The sequence below is a fragment of the Gobio gobio genome, assembly GCF_949357685.1.
Source record: "Gobio gobio genome assembly, chromosome: 2".
Lineage (NCBI taxonomy): Eukaryota > Metazoa > Chordata > Actinopteri > Cypriniformes > Gobionidae > Gobio > Gobio gobio.
This window is the reverse complement of record NC_137098.1, coordinates 71286480-71311699: the sequence shown is the minus strand read 5'-3', so window position 1 is coordinate 71311699 and position 25220 is coordinate 71286480. Positions and strand designations below refer to the sequence as shown.

At 39.0% G+C, this 25220-nt stretch overlaps 2 protein-coding genes across 2 annotated transcripts in view; one reads left to right on the top strand and one right to left on the bottom strand.

Moving 5' to 3' along the window:
* The window catches only part of LOC307120786 (C-type mannose receptor 2-like), a 29059-nt gene extending 16109 nt beyond the window's left edge, over nucleotides 1-12950 (top strand). Inside the window, exons 4-5 of the mRNA XM_079807963.1 lie at nucleotides 11654-12001; nucleotides 12166-12950. Of these exons, the coding sequence (XP_079664089.1) occupies nucleotides 11654-12001; nucleotides 12166-12530 (713 nt within the window). The 3' untranslated portion in view covers nucleotides 12531-12950. The remainder of the gene's footprint in view (nucleotides 1-11653; nucleotides 12002-12165) is intronic.
* LOC307120795 (C-type mannose receptor 2-like) overlaps nucleotides 1-25220 on the bottom strand; it is a 313286-nt gene that overhangs the window by 192922 nt on the left and 95144 nt on the right. The gene's annotated exons all lie outside the window — the stretch shown is intronic.

Here is a 25220-nt window from a genome sequence, read left to right as displayed (position 1 = left end):
CACTTATTTTAATATATATAATATAATTATTACCATTTGACAGTAACGGAGGAACGCCACCGAATGTAACTAAGTAAAAGTACAGTTTTTTCACAAGAAATTTACTTGAGTAAGAGTAAAAGTACCCATCTTTAAATCTACTCTAAAAGTACAAGTTACCCAAAAAATGTACTCAAGTAAATGTAACGAAGTAAATGTAATTCGTTACTACCCACCTCTGCATACAGCTCATGAAAACCCAACATTCCTATCTCAAAAAATTAGCATTTTTCATAGACCAATAAAAGAAAAGCGTTTTTAATACAAAAAAAGTCAACCGTCAAATAATTATGTTCAGTTATGCACTCAATACTTGGTCGGGAATCCTTTTGCAGAATGCGAAATGCGGCGTGGCATGGAGACAATCAGCCTGGAGGCCCAGGATGCTTCGATAGCGGCCTTAAGCTCATCCAGAGTGTTGGGTCTTGCGTCTCTCAACTTTCTCTTCAGGAGAGTTGGCAGGCCAATTGAGCACAGTAATACCATGGTCAGTAAACCATTTACCAGTGGTTCTGGCACTGTGAGCAGGTGCCAGGTTGTGCTGAAAAACGAATCCTTCATCTCCATAAAGCTTTTGAGCAGATGGAAGCATGAAGTGCTCCAAAATCTCCTGATAGCTAGCTGCATTGACCCTGCCCTTGATAAAACACAGTGGACCAACACCAGCAGCTGACATGGCACCCCAGACCATCACTGACTGTGGGTACTTGACACTGGACTTCAGGCATTTTGGCATTTCCTTCTCCCCAGTCTTCCTCCAGACTCTGGCACCTTGATTTCCGAATGACATGCAAAATTTGCTTTCATCCGAAAAAAGTACTTTGGACCACTGAGCAACAGTCCACTGCTGCTTCTCTGTAGCCCAGGTCAGGCGCTTCTGCCGCTGTTTCTGGTTCAAAAGTGGCTTGACCTGGGGAATGCGGCACCTGTAGCCCATTTCCTGCACACGCCTGTGCACGGTGGCTCTGGATGTTTCTACTCCAGACTCAGTCCACTGCTTCCGCAGGTCCCCCAAGGTCTGGAATCGGTCCATCTCCACAATCTTCCTCAGGGTCCGGTCACCTCTTCTCGTTGTGCGTTTTTTGCCACAATTTTTCCTTCCCACAGACTTCCCACTGAGGTGCCTTGATACAGCACTCTGGGAACAGCCTATTCGTTCAGAAATTTCTTTCTGTGTCTTACCCTCTTGCTTGAGGGTGTCAATGATGGCCTTCTGGACAGCAGTCAGGTCGGCAGACTTACCCATGATTGCGGTTTTGAGTAATGCACCAGGCTGGGAGTTTTTAAAAGCCCCAGGAATCTTTTGCAGGTGTTTAGAGTTAATTAGTTGATTCAGATGATTAGGTTAATAGCTCGTTAAGAGAACCTTTTCATGATTTGCTAATTTTTTGAGATAGGAATTTTGGGTTTTCATGAGCTGTATGCCAAAATCATCAGTATTAAAACAATAAAAGACCTGAAATATTTCAGTTGGTGTGCAATGAATCTAAAATATATGAAAGTTTAATTTTTATCATTACATTATGGAAAATAATGAACTTTTATCACAATATGCTAATTTTTTGAGAAGGACCTGTATATTGGATCCGACAGGAACGGTGCAACACACTTTTGTGAGTAAAACATGTTTTTTATATGTGATAGTATTGCATTTGTAAGACCGCATGAATTCACTCCAATGATCGGTAGCGAACCGCGGTGAAGGCCTTACGCGTTCAGTGTCTCAGCTGGAAGAATGGATTTGATTATAATATTCTTTATCTGACTCCATTTCATTTAGTTGTCGCATTTAGAAGAGAATCCCAACCGATTGTTTGGTCATCTATATTTGGTAGTTAATCATACATTTGATCGTTCCGTTTTAACCCTTTGTTACAATTATAACGTTCCACATTGGAGATAGTTAATAATTACAGATTAATTCAGAAAGGATCAAAATGTAACAATTTATTAACAATCAAGTAAATGTAAAATGTCAATTACATCATAGACATAAATCTCTTCTAAAAGGAAACACAAATTCTGGTTATGGTTACACTTAAAATCGTTTCAAATAAATGTAAAACATAAACCCTTAATTATGCTCTGTAGGCCTCTGCCTAGAATGTTACCTGTGAGAGAGAGAGATAGAAAGAGAGAAAGAGAGAGAGAGAGAGAGAGAGAGAGAGAGCTAAAGAATAGCTCTCTCCAGAGAAAGCCAGAGAAACCAAAGAGAGCGAGCTACAGATGAAATTCTCTTTTATCCTCTTCCCTGATGTCACCAAATTCAAACCTGACTCTTGTAAAACTGACCAATCAGACCAACCCGTGAGACATTTGAAAATAACCAATCAGACAAAACTTCCCCCATTGTATCAAAGGTGCGAAAACCTGTTGGCCAGCCGGCCAATCATTCTTTTGTCTTTCTAACTCAACCTGGCCCTTCTGATGGCGTTAAGGGGGAAGGGGTTGAGTCAATTTCAATATCTTGATCACGACGATGGCAGTTAACAGCAAAGCAGATGATTTTGTTCCATTTCAAATATCTTTGATTATTTTTCACCTTACAGTTCCCCGTTTGGCACCATTGGCCACAACCATTGAGTCCAAAGGTGGCATTGTCCACAAAGATATGCTTTCTGTTGTGTGTAAATGTTATTCTTCAGACTTCTCGTCCAGACTTGTTGCAAAAGCAGCTGATCAGTTTTCAGCCTTTGTTGTCCTTGTAGCCCTGCATGAGAACTTCATCATTGATATGCAAAACGTCCATTGATTACTTCACACCTCAAGAACAGTCACTCTTTTTGAGGACACAGGAGCGAACTTTTGCTGCAGGTATTCTGTGATTAAGCACAACAAAGAACAAAAGCATACATGGCATTTTTCATTGGTCAGAAGTCTGATGTGGTCATATTAAAATGGTCTCCGGCAATAAGCCCTTAAATCGATATACTTAATAAAGTGGTCAGGGTTTGAGAATAAAAAGAAGATTCCACAAGCTCGTACATTGTTTCTGGGAACATTGAAATAAAATGCATTATAACAAAACAAATCATTGTTGATTTTAAGTCCCCCTTTTCATGAGGAGTATTAGCAAAATATTCAGTGTAACCAAGACTCGGAAATCAAACTCAAAGTTCATGTAACTTTCCACTATTTCGGTGGTAGTGGAATTTGAGCATTTTGGTCTGAATTTCTCGAAGGAAATGTAGCAAAAGTCAGTGCAATTGATACATTAAAAAAAGATGGTACTCATCAATAAACCATAAAAGAAAAACAACAAATCAATCACATTTATGAAAACATATATATATATATAATAACCACTGTGTTTGTTCAGGAATCTTCCAATGTAATTAATGTAGATCTAAATATGATTAGTCATACAATAATGGGTATTCCTGGTAACTGTGTGTGTGTGTGTGTGTGTGTGTGTGTGTGTGTGTGTGTGTGTGTGTGTGTGTGTGTGTGTGTGTGTGAGTGTAGCTATCTGGATCTGTTAGTGTGAAAAGATGAACAATAGATCTTTAGTGAAGTAACACTTTTAGACTCTATGTCATCTTTGTCGTTTATGATGTGTAGTGCTCAGCCTGAATAGATTTGGTCTATTCCAGGTGATGTTGTCGTGAGTGTAGGGTGTGTTCTGTGTTAATGTTTTGGAGATGGGTGGAATCTAATCAATATCAATCTGTGTTGCATAATTTAATTCCAGTTTTTTCACTGGGAGGTCATGTAGACATATTGTGAGGTGTGATTGACCTCATCGAATATATATAAAGATATTCGCACCCATCTCTCACATCTCCAGTTTTGAGATGCAGGGGGGAGGAGGGCCTTTTGGCCGTCCGTCCTCCAAGGAATTGCAATTGTCATCCTGAGATAGAAACAAATTACAAATTTAAAGAGAAACAAATTTAGAGAGAAACACAGTTAATTGCTGCTGTAGTTTCTGTGTATTAACAATTAAGACTGTTCTGGCAGTCGAGCCTTCACAATCTGAGACTTCATTACAGTCATTTTGAGTGAAGGATGAATTGGTTATGAATTGGTTTTCTATTATCTGTGCCACATTTAACTATGAATTGGTTTTCTATTATCTGTGCCACATTTAACAGCACAATTCCCCTCCTTTTTGGCACTGGGAATTGAACCAATGAAGAGTATTAGAACTTGCTCAAATTAGAAATAGCAAAGGTCAGAGTTATTGAGTCCTGTTGCGATGAAGACATTTTCATGGTTAATGCAATTGTAATTCACACTGTAGCCAGATGGCAATTCTATGTTCCTGTTTATGGTTTACTGCAGCTATATGGGAAATAGCAGAGCTTCCACTATAGGAGACAAACAAATTCAACATTGACACATGCAACTTGAAATTGCTGTACAATTCCAGTATTAAAGTTATTCCAATTTACACAAGATACATGGCCTAGAATGCGCAGCATCTACGACCTTTATCCTAAGTGTTTCATCACTTACAGTAAAGCAATCATGTGTTTTAAAGAATAAACTTGACTAGTCTATGTGTATCTTGTAACACAAACAACTATTATGTGTAATCAATGCGCACAATGTGTTATACAATTACAAATTTGAAAATACAAACAGGATCATTGCAATCTGGATGTTTTATTAATAAACTCCTTGCTAAGAGGCTGCTAGCCCGCTGGCAAGTGAAGTTAATAGCTGAAGGCCTTGCATGAACACTGCAGTTAGCTCACTGAGAGTTTTACCTGCAAATGAGCGCTTTTCTTTGCCTTTAAAAAGTAATTTCCTATTTTTCTGAAAATACGGTGGAGGTCGCCCGTTACCCAGTGACCAGCATTTCCCATCGACATGTCCGATTTTCTGACAGGATCTGCAAAACCTGTTCTTTTTGCCATTGGGTTGTCTGTTGGGTTGTCTGCTACCTTCTCCTGGAGTTTCAGTATATTCATGACTCTCGGATGCTTGCAAATCATCCTGCATCCCCTTAAGAGCTAAAATAGACACACTTTCCTGTGCATTTTCTGAACTAAATGCTTCAGATTCATTAGAGCAAGTCATCTCATCTACAAAGTGAACATGCTTTTTAATCCCATTGCTGTTAAGCATTATGGGAGTCATGCACTTTTCAGCATTTAGCTTAGATTTCCATCTATTTTCTATTCTTGAGCCCCAGTCTACTATGGATTGGAATGTGTTTTTAACTGGATCGACGCCATTTGACAAAGCCCGTTGGATTGGGATGCCAGCATTATTTTTCACAAGTTGTAATAATGCGTCATGGTCTCGATCTGCATTTTCTAATCCTGCGTGTTCTCTGTACGTTATCCATAACCGCTCGGCGTATGTCTCAAATGTTTCATTACTCGCCTGTTTGATTTCTAGTATTTTGCCCCAATCTGCGTGTGTCGATCCCCTCATTTCTAATAATGCCTGTTTTAGTCGTTCATATATGTCTTTGTCTGTTTCGTTGCGGACTCGGTCTATTATGCTGCCAGACTTCATGCCTTCGGTTAGTTTCGGTCTGAGCTCTTCAGGGAGAGTGAGAAGTGCTATTTGCCACACGTCTCTAACTTCTAGCTTATACACCGTAGCCTGTAGCATCAATGTTTCCCAGTAGGGTTGAAACGGCCCTTTTCTTGGCATTACTCCAACGACTTGTTTGTGTCTGGAACATTCTTCGCAGGTTAACGGACGGCTGATCGTTGTGGTTTCGTCGTTCGCATTAGTCATAGTTTTAAGCACGGCGACCTTAACAGATTTCTTAGCTGTGTCGTTAGCTTTTGTGCGAGTCTTTATCAGGCTTCGTTGTTTTAGATGTTCAGGCATTAACACAGGAGCTCGGTTATGAGTTTCTCTCTGTGGCCTGTATCCTAACGCAGCGTCATCGTCATCACTATCATTTGGCTTTGCTAGCTCAAAAGTTTCATCCAGTGCTGCTTGTTTTACTGCGGCCACTGGAAATCCTACATTATCACAGCAGCCTTCGAGAGCAGATATGTAATTACTGCCGGTTTGAAGTTTTCTTTGTAATTGATCGATTTGTGTCGCCATTTCTTCGCGCTGTCTAGCCCACCCTTGTTGCTCGTATGCAACCGCTTCGACCTTTGATCTTAACTTTTGTAATTCGTCAGATCGCAATCTTTCAATTTCTTTGATATTTGCTATCGTTCGTTCGCCCTCGGCCATTGTCTCGAGATCGTTACGACGAAGCAAATAAACAATTGCAGCGGGGATTTTCTTGTATTTTGATTCAGATTTGAGCTGTGCGCCCTTAGCAGAATACCAGGATATAATTTCGGTGTTACTCCATTTCAGGTTCAATCCTTTATCGCTTAATCGAACGAGGAGATCTTGTAATTGTACGCCTAAAATTGCCATAATTTCCTCATCTACACTGCTGCTGTTATTTCCCTGAAAAGTCATGTTTCACGTCTAATTCTTACACAATATCGGATTTCTACGGTTCCGATCTATAGTGGGCATACCGACCCGTTCTAGAAATGTGTCTATATGTGTGAGTTGCAAATAAAACTTTCCCTCAACAATTCTAAAAGGCAAAGAAGGGTTACTTACTCATTCTGGTCGGAGGGTCCGCTTTAATCCATTCACAAGATCAACAGAACAGCTGAGGAAAGAGAAGCTCAAATCTCTTGTTGATTTTAAATCCAATACTTCGCTGAAAACACGTTGCTCGTCTGCTCGCAACATCACGTCGAGGTCACCAACTGTAAAACCGCATGAATTCGCTCCAAGGATCGGCAGCGAACCGCGGTGAAGGCCTTACGCGTTCAGTGTCTCAGCTGGAAGAATGGATTTGATTATAATATTCTTTATCTGACTCCATTTATCAAAGTTGTCGCATTTAGAAGAGAATCCCAACCGAATGTTTGGTCATCTATATTTGGTAGTTAATCATACATTTGATCGTTCCGTTTTAACCCTTTGTTACAATTATAACGTTCCACATTGGAGATAGTTAATAATTACAGATTAATTCAGAAAGGATCAAAATGTAACAATTTATTAACAATCAAGTAAATGTAAAATGTCAATTACATCATAGACATAAATCTCTTCTAAAAGGAAACACAAATTCTGGTTATGGTTACACTTAAAATCGTTTCAAATAAATGTAAAACATAAACCCTTAATTATGCTCTGTAGGCCTCTGCCTAGAATGTTACCTGTGAGAGAGAGAGATAGAAAGAGAGAAAGAGAGAGAGAGAGAGAGAGAGAGAGAGAGAGAGAGAGCTAAAGAATAGCTCTCTCCAGAGAAAGCCAGAGAAACCAAAGAGAGCGAGCTACAGATGAAATTCTCTTTTATCCTCTTCCCTGATGTCACCAAATTCAAACCTGACTCTTGTAAAACTGACCAATCAGACCAACCCGTGAGACATTTGAAAATAACCAATCAGACAAAACTTCCCCCATTGTATCAAAGGTGCGAAAACCTGTTGGCCAGCCGGCCAATCATTCTTTTGTCTTTCTAACTCAACCTGGCCCTTCTGATGGCGTTAAGGGGGAAGGGGTTGAGTCAATTTCAATATCTTGATCACGACGATGGCAGTTAACAGCAAAGCAGATGATTTTGTTCCATTTCAAATATCTTTGATTATTTTTCACCTTACACATTGTAACATATCGTTTGATATCTATTGATTACATACCTTAGCACGCTGTCAGGCTGGATAATCCTTTATTTGAGGTGTTATTGGTTCATTCGTGATCAGACTCGGACTTGTAACGCCAGGGCTCACGAAGTGTGTGTGTGTATGTACGGTTCGTGGTTATATTCACTGATCGGGCCGACCAAGTGTGTGTGTGTGTGTGTGTACGGAATGCTGTTATATTCACATCGGGCCGACCAAGTAAAACAAAAATAACATTCCTTTCCTGCGTGCGAGTGTGTGTTTACGGGTCACGGTTATTCACTGATCGGCCGTGTTGCCACAGTTTCTTTGAAAAAGTAACTTAGTTACTTTACAGATTACTTGATTTTAAAAGTAACTAAGTTAGATTACAAGTTACTTTATTAGTTACATTCATCAGTTGCCGACAACACCTTGGCAGCCTCAACATAAAAATGACAACCGTTTTTGCCAACACTTTATTGGAAGTGCATTTTTTTTACAGTAACGTCAACAATGTATCTCCTGAAATTGTATCTCCAAAAAAAATATTTTGACTAATTTTATAAAATCTAAACATGTTAATGAAAAGGTACAAATTACTTTGTGTTCTTATTAAATACATTTATGAAAAACAATTTATATTAAATTTTTAATTTATATTTATATATGAATGTAAATAATTATATGGGCCTACACAAATAATAAAAAACTACAAGATTTATAGTTTATTGTAAACGTAATGTGCAGCTCTGTAAAGGGACAACAATTATATGATAGATCCGTGAGAACAATATATTTTTTAATAATCTTTAAGTGCACAAAACTATGAAAATATATGAAATGCTTCAAAACAGAGCGGCAACAAAGCGCCGCTCTGCTTAATCCGGTTATTGTGCGTGTGATGCTAATTAATAGTCCTTGTGTTGTCACCTGGGTAGCGAGCACAACATCTTTCAGAAACCGCTAGATAAACTCCAGGAAGATAAATTATATCAAGTATTATAACGGGAATATATCATCTTGGAGTGAGCTTTACTGTGCTGCTGCTGACTGTAACCGAACGCAATGCGCAGTTTTGCTGAACGGAGAATGATTGACAGCTACAGTGGAAGAAAGACATTCAGCTATGGAATGGCTTTAGATGACTTAGGCTACTAGCAAATAATAATATGCTAATAATGATTGCTGAAGGATAATGTGACAATATATATTTCTGATGATTATTTAATTATCACGACATGCCTAATCTGAGCAAGTGACTGCCTGTCTTGAGTTTTGTCGACAGACGGAGGGCCGCCTCGTAATTCTCTATGCAGGAAAAACCCTGTGAGACTCAACAAGAAAGCAAAAATATATATTTTTACTAAGGAAAATGACAAAAATAGTAACTCACAGTGACTTGGATAAGTTACTTTAATCTGATTACTGGTTTGGAAATAGTAACGCGTTAGATTACTCGTTACTGGAAAAAAGTAGTCAGATTAGAGTAACGCGTTACTAAGTAACGCATTACTGGCATCACTGCTGATCGGGCCAACCAAGCGTGTGTGTGTGTGTGTGCGGTTTGCGGTTATGTTCACATCGGGCTGGCCAATACAAAAATAACATTCCAATCAATCGCGGGTGGATGAGAGCTGAATCATTGTGTTTGTTTGATGAGCCCTGTGAGCGTTTCCCCAGATGATTCCCACATGTACTGAGGGAGCTGAGGCTCATTAAATATGCAAATTGTATCCAATCCTAGCCATGGCCGTTTACTTCCAAGTCTTCAGTGCGTTCAAAACCGAGTGTTTTTCAGAAAGCCTCAAAACCAAGGCAGAAAATAGCCTATTACTTATTCATTATGATGTTTTTGAATGTAAAAACCACACAGACGTCATAAGTTGACCTCAGACAACAGTATAAAAAAATAGAAAATGCCAGTTCATGACCCCTTTAAAGAAAGGCTTTCTACAAAATAAAAATCATTTCTGACAAACACCATGTCTTCTGATATATTGCACATCAAATGATGTGTCCTTTATTACTCATGCTGTGCTCGTACATATATTAAAAATAACATTAGGCTATAATATTTAAACATCAATATGAAACAAAATATGTTTTACTGGTACTATATTCTGAGCAGACATTTGTGAATAAAAGCTTTATTGATGTGACACTATGGTATTTACAATAAGCCCGTTATAATCTGTTCAAAACAGGCCAAATAAATCTTGTCTAAACAGTCTTGCGTCTATGATGTACATTTTATGTTGCAGCAGGATTCATATCATTCATTCACGTCTTTTTGCATTTAAATATTTACAGATGCTAACAGAATAAACTTCTGAATCCATTGCTCTCAGAAATGAACAGCTTTTCATGAGGTGAATTATTCCAGGATTATTCCTCAATGCGTCTCAAAACGATGTAGCTGAAGTGTAGCGCTTCACTTGATGTGTTTGTTTGAGTTGATGTGTGGCGTTGACGCATAGATCGTCAGTATTTGAATCTCGAAGAGTGCACGCTCAGTGGGCGTGGTCGCATTACCGGATAATGAAGAGGCTCGCGAACGACTGACATCTCTCTTTTTTCAAACAGGTTACATAAACACAGAATTCGTTTTTTTTTTTTTTTGGTTTACATGATTTAAAACCGGACATATCAAAGTTTCTTTAGATATATGTCTCATGTTTGTGTGATAAGTTTTCACTAAGCTACAGGTCATTTTCTGAAGAGAATCAGATTAGACATCATTAAGAGAGATGCAGATCGCGCATCGATGTTTGTTTTCTTTATTTTGCAAAAAGCACAAAATTTTGTTCTTATTGTGACTGTACATAAAAAAGATGAAACTCAACAGATTTGAATGATGTATAATGTCTGAATGATGAAAAGACTAGAAAAAAGAGTCTAAAAAAAGGTATGACGGCCGACTCGAGGGGGATAAAATGATTATTAATGAAAACATTATATGAACTTACCTTAAAACATCTGCAACCAGTGGCTTTGCCCCTTTGTCCTTTCAAAATTACAGTTTGGGAGCGAATTTAAACATCTTCAAGGCTCGAAGCTCGTGAAACAACCAAGTGCAGGGTAGAAACAATATGGTTCATATGCTGATTCCTGATGTCTGTGTGTTTTTAAACTCTGTCAGATAATGAAAGCACTGCTGGATCTTAACTTTCTCAACTTTATTTATATAGCGTTTTTTACAATGCAAATTGTTTCAAAGCAGCTTCACAATGTTAAACAGGAAAATAATGCAGCAGAATTTGATTCGGCTGTACAGCCGCTCTGGAGAAAACGGTGATGTCATCAGCTCATTTCAATTATCACACAGTGACAATGTGGGCAGATCAGTAATTTAGTCTATATGGTTAATTTAGTTTACTAATTAAATTTATTTGGATATTTAGTTGAAAATGTTGTGTCCCCAACTGAGCAAGGAACCAAAACTCCATCAGGACCATAATGGAGAAAAATAAACCTTGGGAGAAACCAGGCTCAGTCGGGGTGCCAGTTCTCCTCTGGCATATTAACAAACAGCGTATGATTATTATTCTGACAACGTTACAGGTCAGGGGTCATTTTAGATCAGAATATTCGAAAGATCGGAGGCAACACGCAGTTGACGGGTTTATTAACATATCGATCAATGTCACATTAATACAACGTTAACTATATTAATAATATAAAATCATTAGAACATTAACTATATAACAAATTAATGATGCTAAATAAAACCAGTGAAACAGGTCATTACATGATTATAGTGTCATCATCAAAACTGAATTGTCATTATCTAGTCATCATAATTTATTTTGCCATAACAAATGTGCTTTATAAAGACAAAGTCGCAGCAGCAAAATAAGGTCAATAATCACTTCATTATCTCATTCACTTCTAAAGTCTCTGAATGACACGTGTTTCTGATGCTCCACCGCTGCTCTTATTCACATCCAAACCATAAATCAGTGTAAGAATAATGAACAAACTGACTCTGAATCTGTTTCCATGTGTTTTTCTTAAAGTGAGCACAGGACTCGTCTTTGTCAATCAGACGATGAAGTGGAGAGACGCTCAGAGTTACTGCAGACAGAAACACATTGATCTGGTCAGTGTGAGGAACCAGAATGAAAGTCAACAGATTCAGAAGTTCATCAATGATAATAAGTTATCTGAATCACAAGTCTGGATCGGCCTGTTCAGAGACTCATGGCAGTGGTCAGATCAGAGGAACTCCTCATTCAGATACTGGAGGTCTGGTGAACCTGATAATTATGGAGGAAATGAAAAGTGTGCAGTGATTGAATGGGCTACTCCGAGACAATGGAATGACATCTCTTGCAGTATCCCATGTCTTTTTGTGTGTCATGAAGGTGAGCAGATCCTCTCAAAACACACACAGTCCATCATCAGCTCCAGATATCTTAAAGTTCACGCTACATGTCTGACATGACAGATTCCTCCACAGTGTTTGTTCTGCATGTTGTTTTTGATCAGTCTCTCTCTAGTTTTTGCTTGTGGTTTGTTTTGTGTCCAGATAAACTGATTCTGATCAGAGAGAACCGGACGTGGTCTGAAGCTCTGAGATACTGCAGAGAGAATCATGTGGATCTGGTCTCGGTTCATTCAGTCGAGATGCAGCGTCGTGTGATGAATGTGGTTAAAGGGGCGTCTACTGCGCAGGTGTGGTTGGGTTTACACAACTACTGCATCATGAACATGTGGATCTGGCTGAGCGGAGAGATCGTGTGCTATCAGAACTGGGCTCCAGGGAACGGAACGACACCGGAAAACTGCAGCCTCGAGAAGAGAAAAGGAGCAGTTCAGTCTGGAGGAGATCAGCGCTGGATCAGCCTTCCTGAAAGCCACAAACTCAACTTCATCTGCACAAATTATGAGTGAACACATGTGAATCTTTTGTTTTACCTCGGTTTTTTAACCTCGGTTTTTTAACCGCGGTTTTCGGTTCGGTTCTGATGGCTTGTTTTTTGTTATTCTATTCTTAGGAACAGCAAGAGGTTAAGGAGAAAAAATACTATTTTTTATTGCAATACTCTTTCTTTATTTTACTTAAAAGACTTGAAAAACTTTACTTAAACTTAAAACTTTACTTAAAAAAAAAAAAAAAACCCCGTACACATTCCTAGTGTATTGTTGTAAAATATAAAATAAATATATATAAACATTTACACTGGCAGCTCAGAGTTGCAGCATTCAAGTATGAAATTGAACGAATAAATGTAAAAATAATACACTACATAGACTTCACTATAAAATATACATTTATTCTTATTAAAGCAACTGTATTAAAGTTTTTCAGTCAAGAGCGGTGAGTGATTTTCTCTTTGTCTTTTGTTGTTTTATTAACATTAAAGGGATAGTTCACTCAAAAATGAAAATTCTGTCATCGATTACTCGCGCTCAAGTTGTTTTAAATCTGAATAAAGTTCTTTCTTCCATTGGACATAAAATATATTTTGAAGAATGTTGGAAACCAAACATTTGCTGGTCCCCATTGTAGGACATAATAACATGGATATCAATGGCTACCATCAACTGTCTGTGTTCAACAGAAGAAATGAATACAGGTTTGGAACAACATTAAAGTGAGTAAATAATGACATAATTTTAGAGGTGAACTGTCCCTTTAAGGACAGCGTGTTCACTATAGGCTGCGCTGCTGTCAATTTAAGACCTGCGTGCATCTAATATACAGACACACGTGATTTTACTTTTTCTTTATACATAACCGACTGTGTTTAGGTAAACCTTGTGTGTATTTGACAGTATTAGCGCAGTAAGACTACTTAGTCCAGTAATCACGTGTTTGACAGGCGTTTAGTGTGCACGCTCGGAAAAGCGCATGTTAAAACAGTGCATAAGCATGCAAAGGAAATAATTAACCAGCAAGGCTTTAACACGCATGCAAATAATGAACTCTCATGATTGTGAATAACTATAGTGTTCCGTGAGTATAACTCTACCACTAACGTGTGATGTGAATGTATGTTGCGTTGTTCAGTATTGGGATGGAGGCAAATTATAGAATGTGTACCACTATACCACTATCATACAGCAGGAGCAGGAGCCACAGCAGGAGCAGTAGTGGTGGAGGCAGGGATAGTAACAGGAGCTGCTGGAGCCACAGCAGGAGCAGGAGCAGTAGCAGTGGAGGCAGGAGTTGCTGCAGGCGCTGGCATCGGAGCAGCAGCTGGTACAGGAATCGCTGCAGGTGTCATATTAGGAGCTGCGGCTCTCACAGGAGCTTCTGGAGGAGGAATCACTGGATACAAAGCAGCAGAAGAAGCCGATTTTGTGCTTGATGCCATTATGATGTCAGCCAAAGCTAACTATGAGAATGCAAAAGAGGTCATTAGAAAGGCAGAACAACTCCCTACTAATGTTTATAAAAAGCTTCAATAGAATGCCTTATTATGAATTAAATGCAACAAACTGCTGTACATTTTACTATTTTCATTTACATTCTATTAGGGGTGGGAATACCTCACAATACAATATGATACATGGCTCGCGATACAGATAATATCAATCCTATAATGATACATATGAAAACATAATGCCTGTGAAAAAGTTTAAATGCAGGTTTTCTCTTTTTATTCAAGTCCAAACGATTAGAAAACAGCACACAATTTTCAGTCTGTAAATTAAATGTAACATTTTAAGTAAATTAAACATGTTCAATGACATCAGAGTGATGGTGTTGCAAGTGGCATTGCATTTTCAATTTGTTTAACCCCTTGCCTGTCACACCCCCCCAATTTTTTTTTTTTTACATACCCATAATAAAAAGGCTTTATTTTTAAATGGATACAACTATTATGTGAATGTAGTATAAAAACTTATAACCACAACTAAAGTGAAGCCACAAGTCTGGTCATGCTTCATTTCAAATCTGAGGCTGTTATGTTCAAAACTATGCATTTTATGAAACATTTTCTAAGACCATGTTAGAGAAAATGCTATCAAAGTATGTTGTTGGCCAAACACCCATTTGCAGACTTTTGTCTAATGCAGAGCTTCCCAAACTTCAGAGTGGTAAGGCCCCCAAAAAACATAGCAAGAGCTCCGCGGCCCCCCAAATATTTTATTACACGTTTAAAATTAGCTTCTTAGTTCACGTGTAGAAATGTAGAATTGGTTTGTTCTTCACAGAGACAGAATGAGGAAGTAAACACACAGAAGAGCGTCATGCAGGATCGAGCACGTAAAATGATTGACAGCAGTAGAGAACGAATGAGGACTAATATCCGACCGGTGCGATTATGCTGAGGAGATGCGTTCCCTGTAAAACATCATTCTTGTAATTTAATCAAACACAATCTTTTTTGTGTTTCTTTTGTATTAATTCACAAGTGAACTATTTTAGGCTATTCCTTTTGCTCTGCAGACGGAAAAAGGTGAAACTGCATTCTGTAAAAGTTCGAACTGTGCCGCGATTTGTGTGAACATTGTGAGAAACACGGACTCGGTGCGCTCTTGTTCAGAAAAGTTTTAGTTTTAGCAGATTCTAATGTATTTAGTTCAATAATACACATGTAAGGGATGATGGTGTTGACTGTTAAACTGGTTGACTGGTGTTAACTTTGATACGAGAGTGAGCCTGCAGTGTATTCACGCATTGCGAGTGCAATCAGGGCAACAAAAATAATGGCAATCCATTGTCATCTCAAGAGTCAATTTGCAAGCATGAGCAGAAAGCCGCCTTCATCCGACACACATACAGCAAACCCAAATGTCTGCTGTAGAGCACACCCGAGTCCGTGTTTCTCACAATGTTAACACGAATCTCGGCACAGTTCAGCCCACAGTTTGGGAAGCACTGGTCGAATGTCTGGCGAGGAGACCAGCTTAATTAATGCAACAATGACGTCAATCGACAATCCTTTTACACCTTTGAGTGTATGAGACTTAATCCTCATTGTACTATAATCGTTATCCTTTTGTTTTTTTATAGTCTCATTAAATGCCATTATAGCCTTTATGCTAGCAAGAATGGTCCATTTAACGGCACATCACAGTAATCCACATATTATCTGAAGTCTTTCTAATAAATAAATAAATAAAAGCACATCCTTGTAACCTTATGTGAATTATTGTAAACAAAATAGACAAAGCTCCTGGTCCAACAGGCGCATTAGAGCTATGGTTAACATCAAGCTACATAACACAATATAAAGATTAAAATTACATATTCACTCAAAATGTCATTTCAGACCACCATTGAGTGTTTGTATTAGCTTCCTGTTGCGATATAATGGGATTTTATTCATTTGGTGATGTTTTATATGGAGCTAATCGATACACCAGCTAGTAGTTATAAAGTAGACATCCATTATTGATATGAAATAGCTGAAATCACATGAAAAATCACACAAAAACCTTATGCCCTAGTAATCTTGTGTTTATTAGATTCTTAGTTCACGCGTAGAAATGTAGAATTGGTTCGTTCTTCACAGAGACAGAATGAGGAAGTAAACACACAGAAGAGCTTCATGCAGGAGGCAGGATTGAGTCACGTAAGATGATTGACAGCTCAAGACAACGAATGAGCGCATGATGACTAATATCCGACGCAAATCAGGAAGAGGAGACAGGGAGAGCTGTGTACATGTTTCAGCTGAATGGAGATCGGATAATTCAGTGAGAAATTAATAGAAATGGTATTCTGTATGGCGAAATATTTTGAAAACGTGATAATAAATCAATATTTCTCCAAATATGTGCACTTTTGAACTAAGAGTTGAACTAAAATCTGTTCTTTGTGAGCTGTGTGGACACAACTGAACCGCTGCAGACGAGAGAGAATTCATTTGCGTGTGATATTTCAATCATAATATCGTTCATTACAGATTTATGATTTTGCACTCCTAACATAAATTAAGAAATGAAAGCTCTAGCATAAGTTCTGCTGGGAAGACTCAATTACTACGTCACTTATTGCCTTCATTCTAACCCAATTATATTCTCATGCTCACTGTATAAAAGCTCGGTACTTACACATGTTTGAGTTCGCAGATACTGAAGCGACGATTACCCCCATCCTCCCCACCACCACCAGGATGGTCCTGTCCAAACCTCCCGGGGGGTCGGCTGCGCCCCTGCCCTCGTCTTCAGGCAGGAATTGCAGATCCGATTCCCTCGGATTATGCCTACGGACGGGGCCTACGCCAAATTGACTTTATATATTATTAGCTTGCTGAGCTATTAATAAATGCACTATTGTCGATATAATTCTCCCGAGTCTTTCCTGTAGAAATGAATGTCACTGCAACCCAGTTTTATCATAAACAGTGGTCAAATATTGAAGCTGGAGTCTTTAATCTGTCTAATGATACTGAGTTTGTCCAGATGAAGTAAGAGTGTGATGTTTCAACGAGCAGTGAATGTTGAACAACAGTAATCTGGGGCCGTCAGCGATCTTTGATGGCAAAGGAGTAAAAAAAAGAGAGCTAATTTATTTCACAAAAGTTGTAGCCATAAAAGTACTTCCTGCCTTTACTTAACATTTATATAAATTGTAAGAACATGACTAATACTAATGAATAAACAGCGGCCCACATAGCAACATTGTGTCGGCCCAGATCCGGCCCATATCTGGCACGTGGAATACTGATCTGACCCACATCTGGCACATGTGGAATACTGATCTGACCCACATCTGGCACATGTGGAATACTGATCTGACCCACATCTGGCACATGTGGAATACTGATCCGGCCCACATCTGGCACATGTAGAATACTGATCCGGCCCACATCTGGCACATGTGGAATACTGATCCGGCCCACATCTGGCACATGTGGAATACTGATCCAGCCCACATCTGGCACATGTGGAATACTGATCCGGCCCACATCTGGCACATGTGGAATACTGATCCGGCCCACATCTGGCACATGTGGAATACTGATCTGACCCACATCTGGCACATGTGGAATACTGATCCGGCCCACATCTGGCACATGTGGAATACTGATCTGACCCACATCTGGCACATGTGGAATACTGATCCAGCCCACATCTGGCACATGTGGAATACTGATCTGACCCACATCTGGCACATGTGGAATGCTGATCCGGCCCAAATCTGGCACATGTGGAATACTGATCCGGCCCACATCTGGCACATGTGGAATACTGATCCGGCCCACATCTGGCACATGTGGAATACTGATCTTGGCCACATCTGGCACATGTGGAATACTGATCCGGCCCACATCTGGCACATGTGGAATACTGATCCGGCCCACATCTGGCACATGTGGAATACTGTTCCGGCCCACATCTGGCACATGTGGAATACTGATCCGGCCCACATCTTGCACATGTGGAATACTGATCTGGCCCATATCTGGCACATGTGGAATACTGATCTGGCCCACATCTGGCACATGTGGAATACTGAACCGGCCAAAGTGAGAGAGACCTTCCCTCCTCCATATTCATAGACTGTGTTCATATTAGGGGCTGTTTTTTTTTTTTTTTGGGCGCATGAAACTGCAAAAGGCGAATATCCGCACAGCGCGGCCACTGATGAACCTACGCTGCATTTCTGCTGCTCTATGAAGTGATGAACAGCACTTTGACTCCGAATGTTGTTTTATACCATCATGTGATATGGGAACATTACAGATTCTGTGGTGAATAAGCTGAAAACAGCCGCGAGCATGGAAATACATGACCAGGTAAATTGGAAAACGGCCATACACACAACTACAAACTTGTCACTCTAGCACAACCACAATTTACCTTGCAGATACTAACAGTGAAGAAATATGGTGTTTTGGAAGAAATGTATTTATTAAAAATGTTGCTATTATTTCTTACATTAAATATTGAGCACTTTTATAGAGGCTCTTTTCGTATTTTCTACATGTGTTTACAATATGTTTGGATTCAAAATTCAATAGTCTATTATTAGGCTATTTATTTACTTTAGAAACCCATGGTAATGAGGAGCATGGTTTTACCTGTGACTACCATGATCTTACAGTTAAATGAAACTACAGTTAAACTCAGTTAAAATGTAATTTAGGGTAATTAAAGGATAATTCAACAAAACAGCTTTAAAGCCTGGATCCCATGAATTAAGGACAAAGCTTTTTTCTCTTTAAATGTTTTATGAACTTTTTAATAGATCTAATAAAATGTAATAAATTTATTTCAATGAGAACCTCCTGAAAGATAGATATCAGTGTCTTGCATAAATTAGGTGTTAACTCATGAAAAATATTATTGCTTTTAAAGGGCTAGTTCAACCCAAAAATGTGATCATTTACTCACCTTAATGTCATTCCAAACCTGAATGAATGTCTGTCTGTGTAAAAGAAAATCATTTGAGCCTGTTTTTTTGTCAATATAATATTCAATGGTATCCTATGGTTTGGTTGCCAACATTCTCTAAAATATCTTATTTTGTGTTTCACGGAAGAGAGTAAGTCAAACAGGTTTGGAATGACATGAGGGTGAGTAAATGATGACAGAATTTAATAGCAGTAAATTTACTTTACTGCATCCTAGCTCAAAATCAGTTCTTTGTGGGCGGCAGTGGCTCAGTGGTTCATGTAGGTTGTCTACTAACCGGAAGGTTGGTGGATCGATCCCCAGTTCTACTGACCAAGTGCCGAGGTGTCCATGAGCAAGACATCTAACCCCAGAGCTGGATGGCGGCTTGCATGGGTGACACCGCCGTCGGTGTGTGAATGAGTGTATGAATGGGTGAATGTGAGGCAAATGTAAAGCGCTTTGGATGGCTGTAGGTCTGTTATAAGCGCTATATAAATGCAGTCCATCTACCATTTACTGGCAAGTGCATTTCTGTGTGACAAAGTGCAATATTAAAGTTTGTTATCTGCATTTGCAGTACATTTGATAATCATTATTTGTCCCTGTCTTTATTTATTTACTCCAATTTAATGCTGTTTGTGGAGTTGTTTAATCCTCCTCTGCTGAGATCTTCTGAGATGCATAGCCTATGTTTTGCATAAAGTCTATATTTAATACAGAGAGATTTACTGATACTGACACAGGCGTCAACAATGCAAATGAGGAGAGCGTCTGCTCCTAATGTTTCCTACATTGAGGAAAGAGATGCTGACAAATACACAAGAGGAACTAAAATGTAATTTTTTTTTAAAGAAATACACAAATTATGTGATGTGCTAAATGAGGAAGGAAAGCAGACATAATAATCACACAGCAAAATCCCCAGTGTTGAATGAACAGTGTTCATATGTGTTCACTCTACAGGGTGTTAAAGTAACACTGATGCAGTGTTAAAGTTAATGAGATAATTAAGTGAGGATTGAGCCCTGTCACGTGAAGACCACCACTATCTCCTTTGTCTAATGTTGATCGAGAGTAGTAGTGGGAAGTTCGGATCATTTTACTGACTCGGATTTTACTGATCTTTGAATCTTTTTTCAAGTCATTTCGTTCATTTCAACAGAATCAAATTAAACTGCTACATGTTCAATTTTCCAACACATTTAGTACTTTTGGAATAAAAAATAAACTATAAGCTAATGCAGCCATGGCCAAACTTTGAGAAAGAAATGATTAATTAATTGCTTAGCTGGCTTCAGGCTATGTATGCAGTCTGTTAGTTTACCTCACCTCCGGATTCAAATTGTTCTTTCCTTTTTCACTTCACATTTAATCACGTCTTCTCCCTGGAAAGATTAGTTCACCTCTCGTGACTTCGGGTTCGAGCCGTTAGTTCCGTCATCATGCCTGATCCAGGCTGTGACAGCCTCATATGCAATGCATGCGTCTGGAAACAGAATTGATTAGTTCATTTCTCGAGTCTTTGGGTTTGAGTCATTGGTTCATTATTTATTTATTAAATATTTATTTTTGGCATTTTATCATAGATTAAAATCTTTAAATCTAAATATTTATTGCATTTATGAAGAAAAGTTTCAGCACCCATAATCTCCTCAATGGTAGTGTTGATTTGGTCTTAGTGAATTAGGAGTCCTCTTGACTACTCCTAACGTTTCACAGATTTAGGAGCTAGTTTTATTGCTAAAATGCTTTGTGAAAAGCAGCAATTTCGGAGTCCGAAAATTAAGACTGACACGACTATTATTTTTAAGAGTTTCTCCTAAATCGGCAAGTTAGGAGCTACTTTTATAACATTTCTAGCTGGGGTGACCTCAACTTGGGTACGACATGTATGCAGACCGTACGATGATGAGACCTATTGAATCTTAGGCTACAAGCACATTTCTATAGAAGAATAAACGTCATCAGCGTGCGCTGGTGGTAAATAACACGACCATGATGAATCACACTTTGGCAGTTGTAGTTTTTATGTTTGCTGAAAAAAGACGATGCAACGAAAATGTTTTTATTGGCTGTCCAGTAGATGTAGGTCATAGCAGCAAACACACGGTGCGATGATCATGCTGAATTTCTGACACTGTCAGAAAATGATCGTAGGCTATCTTTGGTCTCAAGACCGTGACAACGGCCGTCTTTGAACCTCTCACTGTATGACATTGGACCACCGACTAGGAGAAACACGACATGTCGCAATCTGTGACGAAGCAGGCAAGAGCCAATGAGTGTTTGATATCACTGCCGTAAAACATGTTGTAACGCTTCTTGTGGGCGCAATTTTTGTATTTGAATTCATCAACGACTCTGTGATTTGACGTTGTGGTCGCTGCTGAGAGTGGAGATGAAGATGAAGTGCTGAATTTGGATCCGTTCCATGCACTCGTATGGATTATAAAGATTTGGATTACAGCGAAAATAATAATAATAATTGATGTCTTTTGTGGATTTATGTTGTGTTTTTGTGGATTTTATGGATCTATTGTCAGTCTCTTAAAGAAGTGTTATTCATGTTAAGGTTTAAAGTGTAGTCTTGTTTAACATCATGTAATCCTCCATAACGAGTTTGCAGCAGAAGCAACGGACAGAGCGAAATGTTATTATTTCTTAATAAGTAGATGAGTAAACTGTGTTTAATAAATGCGACTGAAAATGTTATTGATATGACAATTGAATCAAAACATTAATGGCACAATAATATTCATAAATAGGAATACATACAAATGTGTACGTCGGTAAAGTTGTATAATAAATAATAACTGTATAATAATTATATAACAACAATTAATGAAAAAAATAGGACAATTCAGCTGCATAATTTATTCATGGTGCAATGCATGTGTGTGTGTGTGTGTGTTTAAAGGTCCCATGGCATGACATTTTCATTTTATGAGGTTTTTCAACATTAATATGAGTTCCCCTAGCCTGATTATTGTCCCCAAGTGGCTAGAAATTTTGATCGGTGTAAACCGAGTTCTGGCTGTCTTTCTCTGCCTTTGAGAAAATGACAGCTCAGACGAGCTGATCTTGAATTCTCCTGTTATGATGTCATACCAGGAACGGTTACCTCCCTTTCCTCCGCCCAGAGAATTTGGCACGCCCATGCGAGCACCATATTTGTTTGTCCTCGAGAGATCATGGCTGGTGAACGAGTAAATGTTGGCGGTTTCTCAGTGTTTGGATGTACAAATGAAAACAGAAGTCTTTTTTCAGTTCCTTCTGATCTGTGATCAGTGATTTCTGATGTGTAGCTAATTATTCAAGTTCACACCAAACTGTATTATTCGTGCTGCGGCTTCTCTCTCTCCCGACAGAATGGTGTTTTCTATCTTGTGAGTCAGTGTTTTTGTACGTCTTCGTCGCGTCTATATGTTCTAAAATGTGCATACAGTCGTTTCTGCTCAACATCAGCAGACTCACATCTTTAGAGATAAACCTCACGCACGCTGAAGCTCGGGCTGCACTGACCGGTCGGCCTTCAACATCACCGACCCCGAGTACTGCATCTGGCCCACAGCGGAGGCACCAAACGCGGCGCGAGATTAAGCAGAAGGGGGGTAAGCGTGAGCGTATCCGGGCTAGCCAGCCTAGCCCCACAATAAACTGGATTACATTTGATTACTGCGCTGTGTCTTTGTTTGCGCTGTGTACTCAATGCACGTCACTGACGCTTTTCATATGATAGGAAAATATCTATAAATAATGCTATAATCAACACTTACTCGTAACTCGTTCATCTCCTGTAATGGTTCATTACATGTGTTACAAAGTTGGTAATAAGGAGGAAGGCGGGCTCGGCATGACTGGGACTTGTGTTTATTCAGAACTCTCAGATACAAACAAAATAAACTCACAGCGCTGACAGCTCTCACAACTCTGTACAATATCACTTTGTTAGCAATCTCTCCGTCTCTGGTCCATTGATGTCCGGTTCGCGAACGAAACGTTCTTTTGAACCGGTTCTATTTAGTGAACCGAACCAGTTCACCAAATCGGACTGAATCATTCTAAACGGTTCGCGTCTCAAGTAAGCGCTGATCCATCATTTACTAAAGTTACTAACTTTCTGACATGAGTGACAACCCCTCCGACTAGAAATAAACGAATAACCTGAAGTATATGCTAGTAACTACACAGTTCACTGAACTGAGACGTGCTGAGAGAACTGATGAGAAGTGACATCCGTCTCTCTGGCAGCAGCTCATGCCTCATAGACCTCGTTAAACCACGCCCCCTCCGCTCATTTCAAATGCAAAGATTTCAGCCAATCACAACAGTGGGCGTTTTTACTGAAGTCTCACAGCAGACACGCCCCTTGAAACAGGGCATTCAGCCACAGGGCAAACAGCAGTTTAGAAAAAGGCCATAAAAGGCAATTTTATATATAATAATATAATAATAATAAACTTTATTTTATATAGCGCCTTTAAATGTTACATCTCAAAGCACTTTACATAAAAATATGAATTAAAAAACACATAACATTGCAGGCAGTAAAAAATAAACAAAATAGACAAATGAATCACATAAAAGCTATCCTAAAATAATATGTTTTAAGTAAAGATTTAAAAACACTAAGGGATTCTGCATTCCTAATCTCAGAGGGCAGGGAATTCCACAACTTAGGAGCCAAAGAAGAAAAAGCCCGATCACCCATAGTTTTCAGCCGTGTTGTTTGGACATTTAAAAGACCAGCTTCAGAGGAGCGTAGAGCACGTGTTGGCGTATAGAGGGTTAAAAGCTCACACAAATATTGAGGGGCCAAATTATTCAAGGCCTTATACGTGAGCATTAGAATTTTAAAATCAATACGAAAACCAACAGGTAGCCAGTGCAATTTTTCAAGGATTGGAGTGATATGCTCCCTTGCACTGGTCCTAGTTAGAATTCTAGCAGCTGAATTTTGTACCAACTGTAATTTGCTCAGGGTAGCTTTAGAAACTCCAGCCAGCAATGCATTACAGTAATCAATACGTGAAAAAACAAAAGTGTTGATTAACTGTTCTGCCACAGAAAAAGTCAACATCGGACGTATTTTTGCAATGTTTTTCAGATGAAAAAATGATGCTTTTACTGTGTTACGAACCTGATGGTCAAATGTTAAGTTGGCATCAAATATCACCCCCAGATTTTTCAGTTTAGTTTGAAATTGTAAATCAGAGCCATCCACACTTAAGGTTATGGACTCTGCTTTACGCAATTGATGAGGTGAACCAATGAGCATTACTTCAGTTTTGTCACTGTTTAGACAGAGAAAATTTTCAGATATCCATTTTCTAATCTCAGCAAAACATTGAGAAAGAAAAGACACGGGCATATTGACATCAGGTTTTGAATGTATATAAATCTGAGTGTCATCGGCATAAAAGTGAAAGTTAAGACCGAGAGTTCGTAAAAGTTGGCCAAGTGGAAATATGTAAATATTAAAAAGTAAAGGGCCCAAAACTGATCCCTGGGGGACACCAGAGTGCACTACACCGACCTCAGACTTGTAATCACCCATCACAACAAATTGCTTGCGATCAGAGAGGTAGGACCTAAACCACTGTAATGCAGTTTCAGAAACTCCAAAGACAGTCTGTAAACGGGTGATTAAAATGGAATGATCTATAGTGTCAAAAGCGGCACTAAGATCAAGAAGAATCAGTAAGGACAGACGACCAGAATCAGAAGCCATTAACAAGTCATTAGTGACCTTAACTAACGCTGTTTCAGTACTGTGGAGTTTGCGGAATCCAGACTGAAGTGGCTCAAAAAGGTCATTAGAGGAAAGATGAGAAAGCAGTTGAGAAGCCACGGTTTGTTCTAAAATTTTGGCAAGGAATGGAAGATTTGAGATGGGACGAAAATTATTCAGATTATCAGAATCCATGTTGTTAGTTTTTGGTACAGGGGTGACAGCAGCAGTTTTAAGTGCTGCTGGCACGACACCAGTGCCCAGAGAGTTATTAATGATTCTCAAAACAACAGGAGAGAGGGAATCAAAACATGATTTAAAAAGACATGATGGTATCGGATCAACTCTTGAAGTTGAGGCTTTCAGTTTTGAAACCAAAGTAGACAGAGACTGGGAGTTGTGAATAGCAAAGTTAGAGAGAGAAATACCAGAAAATGCAGAAATTTTTAAGGAGGAGGCAGCAGAAATATTAGTGGAAACAATGTGGTTACGTATATTAACAATTTTGGTGCTAAAAAACTCCAAAAACATATTACAACGGTGAGTTGAAGCAG